General features: G+C 60.6%; 1 protein-coding gene across 1 annotated transcript in view; it reads right to left on the reverse strand.

Annotated features, from left to right (window-relative positions):
- The window catches only part of PARD6G (par-6 family cell polarity regulator gamma), a 75,337-nt gene extending 70,796 nt beyond the window's left edge, over positions 1–4,541 (reverse strand). The window contains exon 1 of the mRNA XM_062200321.1: positions 4,355–4,541. Within this exon, the coding sequence (XP_062056305.1) occupies positions 4,355–4,426 (72 nt within the window). The 5' untranslated portion in view covers positions 4,427–4,541. The remainder of the gene's footprint in view (positions 1–4,354) is intronic.
- Positions 4,542–9,937: the final 5,396 nt, after the last annotated feature.

A 9,937-nucleotide genomic window follows, 5' to 3' on the forward strand; every position in this document is an offset into this window, starting at 1 on the left:
GAGACTGTAAGTGGCTCCATCCCCAAGTCCCTGACATTCAAACAACTCAGTCCTGTGCCTGAGTGTCACAGGCCCTAAGAAAGGCCCTAACCCTCCGGCTAGCTGGGGTGCCCCCAAGACAGCCATCGGGAGTCTGCTGCTCACAGACCCTCAGAGGCTAGCACCTCCTGGGCAGGGCCTGTCAGTGGCCGGCAGACTGACCCCACCTGGGTTCCTTCATAAGAGTCTCCCACAGCTGAAGTCACAGAACCTGTTTAAACAGACATACAAAAAATAAAACAAAACCAGAACCTTAAAAGGGTGTAGCTGGCACATTCAAGTGAGTCAAACCATGTCCAGGCAGTTCTCAACTGGCCCACGGGAGGCAAGTCCCCAGCCACCCAATGGGGATGCCTGACCCAGGTCCCATGCTGGCAGCTGTCTCATCACACCAGGCAGAAGGGTGTGTCCCCACAGGGCCAGGAAAGCCAACAACAGCTTAGCCTGAGATAAGATCTTGGGGACCTGAGCAGAAGTGCAAACTTCAAAAGCTGTACTCAGGGGTTCTCCCCCCAAATGTCCAGCTGTCCCCAGCAAGACCTGGCCAGCCACATCATCAACCAGGCCACCACACTGCTCCTCACACATTCACCCTCCTGGAGGGCCCAGGTCCAATGCCCAGGGCAAGCGTGCCAGTTCCACTCGGCACCTGACACCACCCACTCTCAGCAGCCTCCATGGCAAGCAGCTCCCATAAATCAACAAAAAGTCAGAACACTGATAGAAAAAAAAGGCGCAGGACAAAGACAGGCAGTTAAAAACAGATGTACCAATAGCCATCAGACAGGAGAATTTGCAACTCACAAATAAGAAACACACATTAAAACAGTGGGATGCTATTTCGCCTCCCTAACTGGGAAAGAACGTGCTGAAAGAGGAAGGAAGAGAGGGTGGACAGCCAGGAAACAGAGTCCATAGCCTGGCAGAAGAGACTTTCTGGAAGAAAATTCAGCAATACGTATTCAAAGCCTTCACCCAGTAATTTCACTGCGAGAAGTCTGTCCTAAGGGAACAGGAAGAGTTCTGCCCTGATTTAATAGAATCAATAATCTTTATATACTTCATCTAAGTATTTTCTATGCATGGCTTTAGATAAAGGCTTCAATGTAAAAACATCACAGCTGCTTACCACGGAAATTAATGAGAAGTATATTGGTGAAATTTTCATGGTTAGACATGGGATGGCATACTATGCAGACATTTTACAAAAACTGCTTTTTAAAGACATTAATGACACATACACACCAAAAAACAAAACAAAACAAAAAAAAAACCAAAAACCTGCTTGTAATACACTACTAAGCTTGAAGGCATAAGCAGGCCACCAAACAAGGTGTCCACATGACACAAGTTCTAGAAGCCAAAAGTGTTACGCATACAGAAGGTGTCTTGGGGCCAGCACTGTGGCATAGCGGGTAAAACCGCCACCTGCAGTGCCGGCATCCCATAGGGGCTCTGGTTCGAGTCCCGGCTGCTCTACTTCCAACCCAGCTCTCTGCTGTGGCCTGGGAAAGCAGCAGAAGATGGCCCGAGCCCTTGGGCCCCTGCAACAGGAATACCTCACGTTTACCTCGCCATGCTCAGCTGTGGTCCCTGAGTACAGAGATAATGTATTTGTGTGGAATTCAAAAAGTGCAGTACAAGGAAGCACAAGGAACATCCTTCTCCCCACCACAAACCCTGCACGGTGCAGAAAGCCCTTAGTCCACGCTCTGAACCTAACTGTGGCACCAGCACCGTGACAGCGCCAGACGGAGCCCGGCCTGGCAGGCAGTGGGACAGCTTTACAGAGCACGCAGCAGCCCAGAGCAGAGTCTCAGCATCTGCAGATCGGGACACAGAGGCCCAGAAGGTGTGGCCTGGGATCCCATGCAGTGGGTCATCAACGCGCAAGCCAGGAGAAAGCTGAGACCAGGGTCCTCCGCAGCCAGGAGGGGCTCTGGGCTGGGCTCCTCTGTTGCTGGAGACTGCAAGTGTGTGGATGATGGTGGGACTGGACACAGCAGGGAGTCCGTGGCACTGCTGAGTTATAAGGTCCTGCGTAGTTTCCAGTCTTCTCAAGGGAAAATCCCTCTCTGGTTAGTCTGCACCGAGACCGGCCTCCCTGCCACCCTCAGAAGGGGCCGCGGCGATGCCTGTCCCCCTCCCCTGCACATCGAGTCCTCCCTCCCATGCAGGCCTCGTGTGAGGAGGCTGCACAGCATGAGCACAAGGCACTCCCAAGTGCACACTGCGGCTTGGACAGGAACCCAAGAGTGGCTGGAGTAAGGTGTGGCCGTTTGGGGATGGGGAAGGGGTTGGGGACACACACACACACACACCCTGCCCTGAGACCCTGGCACCTGGGCAGTACATGGCTAATGACAGAAATTCCGAGAGGCCCTGATTCAGTTTTCAGACCACACAGCACGGCCCTCAACCCGCAACACATTCCTACGTTGTGGGCACCTGGTCACTGTCACCACTGCCTCCTTTTATTTTGGGAGGACAGCAGAACAGAAACCACGCCCATCCTAGGCAGAACAGCTGGGCCTTGGAGAAGTCAAACACCTTGCCGGAAGCCTGCGCGGGTGGCAGTGGCAGGCCCCGGAGGCCATTTCCCCACAAGCAGCGCCCGCAGAGGTGGGCTCCATGGCCATGAGCAGTAACCACGAAGGGGTGAGCGGAAGGAAGAGCCCAGGGACGCGCGCAAACAGCTCGAGCAGCCCCAAGCCCTGCCAAGGCCAGTGGTTCTGCCTCTCACTTCCAGGACAGCACCTGCAGCGTCTGAGCCTAGACCCAAGCCCAGTCTGCAGAGCCAGCCTGGAGGAGGCGGGCAGGTCACACTCGAGAGACCTCAAAGGCAGGCTGCTGCCCTCCCGGCCCTGAGGCAAGGGACAAGGCCTGGGAGAGACCCGCAGCAGCACTGGGTTTACCACCCTGCATCAGTTCACACTTGAGGCAAGGAGCCAGCGGGAACAGGCAGCAGGAGGGGTCCTGGGGCCCTCCCCGGCCTCGCAGGTGGCCGGCATCTCAGATCTGCAGGCACAGAAATGAGCACAGATGGTGCTGGCACGGCCCGCGCAGGTCCTAGCTGTCCGCAGCATCCAGGCCAGGGGGACGGGGCTCTATTCTACGACCACCTCGGGGTCAGCGAAGGTCTGGGAACAGAAAGCTTTGTGAAACCAGACACGGCCCATCCCTGGTAACCCTTCCGTAGGTGCAGCTCCAGAGCAGGCGGCCCCGACACGCAGCCCTGGCCCTGGCGGGTGCCTGTGCTCCAAGGTAGGGACCGGTGTGCACTCAGAGCCACGGAACCAGAACCCGGTGAGGGGACAGTTTCAGAGACGGCGCGTCCCAGGAGGGGCAGGAAACCCCAAGGCTCCCTGCGGCCCGCGTCCCATCCTCTGCCGACGCCCGGAAACCTACACCAACCCCTTCGGAACGCCGCCCTGCGCCCCCGGACGGCTGTGCCAAGAGCTCTACCCAGGACGGGGCAGGGCAATGCAAGGGCGCGAAGATGCAGAGGCTGCACAGGTCGCCCACAGGCGCTAAGGGGCCGCCCGCGCAGAGGCAGCAGCGCCAGCTCCACCGGCCAATTACCCAGGCGCGCGCGGCGCAAGTTTGGACACGCTCGGGGCGCGCAGGCGGGAGGCGGCGGGCGCGCCGGGAGCACTGGGTCGGGGGCGCGCCCGGGACTCGGGGTCTTCGGGGTGTGTGTCGGGAGCGCGCCTGTGGGGACAGGGCCTACGTGGGAGGTTCGCCTGCGGGTGGGGGTTTCTGGGCCGAGGGCGCGCCTGAGGCTTGGGTGGCTGCGCCAGGGGCGCGCCTGGTGGTTGGGGGACAGCCTGAGTCGGGGGCGCGGTCAGGGGGTCTGGGTGTGGGCCAGGGAGGCGCCCGGAGCTTGGGGGCCTGGCACGGCGCGCTGGGCGGGGGTTGAGGGTCGGGGCCGGGCGCCCAGGAGAGAGCCGGCGGCAGCTCTCTCCCCCGCGGGGACCAAGGAGGCGGCGTGGCCAAGGCCCTCCTCCGGCCCGGCCCCCAGAGGCCCCCGCACGGCCCCGAGACCGAGCAGCCGGCGGCCCCCAGCTCGCCCCGGAAACACCGCCCCCAAACGTGCGCCGCGCCCGGGTCGCCTTTCCTCGCCGAACAAAGAGCGGCTACCGGGAGTGGGTTCCGAGCGCCCAGACCCCGGCGGCCTCGGCCCCCGAGCGCCGCAGCCAGCAGCCCGTCCTGGGCCGGCTTTGTCCGCGCTTGGGCGGGCAGGACAACGGCCCCCGGCGCCCGGCCGCGGGCTCAGACGCCGCTTGGGCGCTCGCGGGGGGCGCGCGGGGCTTACCTTGCTCTTGACTTCGACCGCGCCGCAGTCGGGGAAGCGCAGGGTCTGGGACCGGTGGAAACTCCGGTTCATGGTTTCGGCCCCGCTCCGCCTCACCTTCGCCCTCGCCCCTCAGGGGCCGCAGGAGGATGCCTGGGGAGCAGCCGGCCCGCGCTGCCTCGGCCACCCGGCTGCTCAGCGTGCAGCGGCCCGGAGCTGCGCTGGCCGCGCGCCTCGGGGACTCCAGGGCCGCGCGCGAGGGGACGCCGGCGCGCGCCGCCCGCCTCCCCGCGCCGCGCCGCCCGGGCCCCGCCCCGCGCCCGGGGCGCCCCGCCCACAGGGCCACCGCCCCGCCCCGCGGCCTGGAGACCCGCCCACTGGGCCTCCGCCCCGCCCCCCGCCTCCCGGGCCCAGCCCCGCACCCGGGACGCCCCGCCCACAGGGCCGCCTCCCTGCGCCGCACCTCCCGGGCTCCGCCCCGCACCCGGGACGCCACGCCCACCGGGACACCGCCCCGCCCCGCGCCCGGAGACCCCACGGTCGCGCAGCCGAGAGGAGAGGGACCCCGCGGAGCTGGCAGCGGGCGGCCTGGGACGGGGCTGACTGGGGCCGTGTCCCACGCGGTCCGGGAGGGAGACCCTGGAGGGGCGTCCACGGCGGGGCCGTGCCCGAGAGCACGGGCCGCGACGTCCGCAGGGAACCGAGCGGGGTTAGAACCGCGGCGCGTGCGAGCTTCCACTCGGGTACCGTGGGCGACGGCGACTTGGCTGCAGCGCGGGGAGGCGGCGGGCGACGTCAGAATCACCCGCATTGTCCGCGACGCTGCCAGACTGACCGTGCTGCTGTCCGGCTTGCCGCGCGCTTGTAGGCTGAGCATTTGCGGTAAACACAAGTTTTTTAAAGCTGCGTGGGGCCGGCGCTGTGGTGTAGCGGGTAAAGCTGCCGCCTGCTGCTCTTCCCATCCAGCTCTCTGCTGTGGCCTGGGAAAGCAGTGGAGGATGGCCCAACTCCTTGGGCCCCTGCACCCTCGTGGAGACCCGGAAGAAGCTCCTGGCTCCTGGCTTCTGATCGGCGCAGCTGCTGCCCTTGCAACCAGATGGGGAGTGAACCAGAAAGCCTCTCTCTCGCTCTTGCTCTCTCTGCCTCTCTATGTAACTGACTCCCAAATAAATACATCAATCTTAAAAAAAAAAAAAAAGCTCACTCCTAAAACTTGAATTATATTTCTAACACCTTTAAAACAGAACACCAAATTGTATTCCAAGTTTAACTTTCATTTAATTTTGGTACATTTTTAGGCTGTTCCATGCCAGGTTGTAGTCCAGAATGAGGCACTGCGCTCAGAGGAACGCCAGGTGGGAGAGGGCAGCAGGTGCACGGGTTTCCAAACAAGCAGCGCTGCCCAGAGGTGCACCGCGGACTTCTTTCCAGGGGAGGGACCCGCGCCAAGGGGCACCTTCATCCCCGAGGGAAACCACAGGCTGTCCAGTTGCAGCAGGGAGCACGTTCCGGTTCAGGGCTACCCTGAGCAAACGCCAACCCAGACACCTCCAGGAATGCAGGGATGAGGGGGGTGCACAGGCAGCAGGGCAGCCCGGGAGCAGTGGGTGGAGACTTACTGGGGAGGGCTTCGGACCCTGAATTTGGCCCCTGGAGCAGCTTGATGGGGTGAGATAATGTATTTAGTGTGTGTGGCTCAGAGTGCGGTCCAAGGCCAACACCTGCTCCACCTTGTGCTTGTTAGCAATACCGCACCCCAGACCCGCTGAGTCTGCACTTGAACAGGCTCCCAGGTAATGGTGTCACAGAGAAGGCCGACAAGGGCTGCTGCTTTCGCTGCTTCAGCTGTTGCCCCACCATTCTGCACCAGGCCGCTGAGCAGGCGGAAGCAGCTCAAGGCAAGGCTGGGAAGCTGGCTGGTTGCATGGGAAGCCTGTTTCCAGCGGACACTTGAGCAGGATTCTTCAGGGCTTCTAGCCTGTGGTTGGGAGGGTGTAGACAAAACAAGGGGAGGACCCTTCAGTTTTCCACAGGCCCGCAGCAGCAGCAGCACCTGGCCAGGAGGTGTCACTCACGTGGGCGAGGGTGTGCAGGTGTGCAGGTGGCCTGCAGGACGCCCCAGGACAGAACAGTCCTCTCCTCCCGGGGCATTGGCCGCGCCTGGAGGCATCTGTGGTCTGGCACGGAGGGTGCGCTATGGGCAGAGAGGAGCCCAGGCTGCTGCTGCTAAACATGTGCCCATACCCACGGCCACGAAGAAGGGGCCAACCCAGCGCCAGCCGTGCCAAGGGGATGGGGGGTGCTGGGCCCCCCACCACCCCTGCCCCAGGGAGCACGATCTCATCCACCTGGGTCAAATGGAAGGAGCGTGGCTGCCCACTGCTGGGGGTGGCCTGGTCCCTGTGCCTAAGAAGTTAGGAATGGGGGAAAGCCGCAACCTGCAGTGCCAGCATCCCATATGCGTGCTGGTTCGAGTCCCAGCTGCCCCACTTATGTTCCATCTCCCCAATATTGGCCTGGAAAAAGCAGCAGAAGGCCCCTGCCACCCACGTGGGAGACCCTGAAGAGGCTCCCAGCTCCTGGCTTCTGCCTAGCCTAACCCTAGTCATTGCAGCCATCTGGGGAGTGAACCAGCGGATGGAAGTTCTCTCTCTCTCTCTGTAACTCTGACTTTCAAATAAATTAATAAATCTTTTGAAAACAATAACTAAGGAGTTAGGAGTGGAGGCCATTTGTCAGCACCCCTAACTTCCCTGGGCTCAGAGTGGCCAGCCCAGCTCCTTTACAGGTCACTCCCGTCGCCTGCAGCCGAGGTCCGAGATGCCTGGGGCAGGGCTGCCGCTGTGGGCACACGTGGGGCCGGGAGAGGAGAGGCTGGGGCGGCTCGCGGAGAGGCTGCGACGGGGACGCGGGTCGGCCGCGGACCCCGGACCGAGGGCGCCGAGCGAGCACGCGCCTTGCAGCCCTGCGGCGCTCCCACCGGGTATGGGGCGCTCCGCGGCCGCCTGAGGCTGGGGCCTGGCCCGGCCTCCCGAGGACTCACTGGACCTGGCCAGAGGCGGAGGGCGGTACGTCGCAGGACTGCGCGGGCACCAGTTCAGAGCGCGGCGAGCAGGCGCGCCCCGAGGATACCTGTTCCCGGCCCTCCTGCTGCACGGGCTGGGAGAGGGTTGAGCACCCTGCTGTACAACACCCACCTGTACCGCGCCTTCCCCATGCTGCTGCTGAACACTGTGCCCTGGTCTACGTGCCCATCACGTCCAAGGGCAAGGAGACCGACCTGCCAGGACTGCCTGCAGCCCCACCTCCTGGAGACGCTCATTCAGCTGCCTGCCAGCTCCGTCACCAAGGTCTCTATCCAGTTTGAGTGGACCCTGCTCAAGTGGACTGAGTACACTCCAGACCTCAGTCATGGCTTCTATGTCAGCCTGTCCATCCTCAGTCCAGCTAATTCGTGAGACTGTACACAGAACTGCTGCTGGTGAGCCTGTCCACGCAGGACTTCAGCATGCCCTACAATGTGATCTGCGTGTGCTACGGGTCCTTCTCTACATCGAAGAACCTAGCACTGGCGGCCTGGCCAAGAGGCTGGCCTAAAGGAACAATTTTTAAAACAAAAAGGGGGCACCAACCCCCCATCTCAATGGGTGTGGGAGACTACGGGGATGGGTCATTGGATTTGTCAAAAGGTTCTCAGGAAAAAATCTGGAATGGGTGTCAAATTGTTAATGAGACTTTGGGCCAATGGGTGGCACCTCAGAAGGGAGGGATGTTTTTGTTATGCAGGGCTACAGGCTCACACCTTGTATTTCCATAGGGGTATTGGTGCACAACAATGATTCCTGCGTGCTAGTGTCCCTCATCCCCCACGAACTGTTAACAAGTCACGTGACACCCCAAGGCGGGTAAAGCACCCAGCGTCCTGTACCAACCTAAGACAGGGCTCATGGCCAAGCTGCCTGGGTTACCAATGACGGGTAAGGGCAAGGACGGCTGGGGGCAACCTAAGATAGGGACCCCATGCTAAAACAAAAAAGGGGGAATATGTGGGGAAATTAGTTACATGATGGTGCCCAAAGGAAGTAAGGTGGGCGGAATCCAAAGTTGTTTACCACTAAAACTAATTGGCTGTGCAACATCAGGGGAGGTAACAAAACTAGTAACAAGTGTATAGACATAGGGCTAGTCCTATAGAAATGCCCCCGTAAAATGACCGTTTAAGTGATTGGTTGGTCCTTAGCCCTGCCCCAATGACTCTGCAGATTTGTGCTATAAAAGTAAACGAGTCCTTGCTAGACTTGGCTCCCCGCTGCGTCTGATTGTCTCCGGGATCGGGAGGCTGGGGAACGGGCGAGCAGCGCACTTACCTTTCCTCGGACCCAGTCCATCCTTGTACGGGTGGACTAAGACCCAGCAGGCACAGATGGCTGTGTTTCTGACTCCTGCTCATTTCTCAGTAGCACCGTAGGTTTGGTGCTTGTCACACCAGGGTTATAACATACGGTGTTCAGGCTGAGCTTTGGGGTAGAAAGAGCCAAATTAGCAGTCAAGCTGCCACCATGAGTGGACCACCCTCCGAGCTGCAGTGTTCCATGGTGCAGAAAGCGAGAGGGACGTGACTGGGAAGCACCCTCACGCTGCCTGCCCAAGACGTTACCGTTTGCTTCTTCAGAGTGTGGGACAGGCCAAGCTCCCCCGGCCATGGGCACCTGCTCCGCCTGCGCTGCTGGGTCCAGGAGTGTCAGGATAAGTCCGGGTGTTTGGGCGGAGATCGTGGTGAGACTGTGGGTGGTTTCAGAAGTGTAGAGAAGGTGTCCATGTGACAAGGCCAAACTGGAGTTCAAGTCCACTCAGCCTGACCTGAAATCCTTCAATCAGGTTGGGTTCACAGGTGAGCCTTGCCCCCCTGTGCGGCCCCCAGCACCCCAACACTGCCTGCTGTGAGTACCCATTCCTGTGGGGGTGGAACACAGCCTCCTGCTGGACAATCTGTGTGCTGTGGGCTCCAGCGGCACTGATGACCCCGGAACATGTGTCCCAGCCTCCCGCCTGCTGGCCACCTGCTCTGACTGGGAGACTTTATGGCTGGAATTCTCAACTGCTTCATCTGTGAGAAGTGACAGATACTCGCACGGTGACTATGTGGCCATCTGCCTCTGGGGTAGGCATGTACAGGAGAGGGGTGAGAGGGTGCCAAGCCGCTCGGCTCCATCTTAGTAACTCACAGCAGAGAGCTGGGGCTAGGGAGGCCCCCCTGCGGCCGGATGGGAAGTAGCCACTCACTGCAACAGAGCTGCTGGTTTCTGGGCGCAGGCTTGCATCTGAGGCTCAACAGGGATAAACTCTGAAACAACGCTTACAGCTGAAGGTGTCGCTAAAAACTGACTTCTAGAATCCTCACTGCTATCGCTGCTCCCGAGCCACCTCTGTTGCCGCCCTGCTAAGAGCACAACGATGTGTGTGTTGCTGTGACACCACAATTGTGGGGAAGCTGAGGCTTTAAGAGGGTGAATTTGAGGTCACAGAGTTGTAAGCTACAGAAGCAGGATTTAAACACAGCCTTTCCTGGATCCTGAATCCCTGGCTAGGGGACTTCTATCTGCA

Source organism: Lepus europaeus, chromosome 9, assembly GCF_033115175.1.
Source record: "Lepus europaeus isolate LE1 chromosome 9, mLepTim1.pri, whole genome shotgun sequence".
Lineage (NCBI taxonomy): Eukaryota > Metazoa > Chordata > Mammalia > Lagomorpha > Leporidae > Lepus > Lepus europaeus.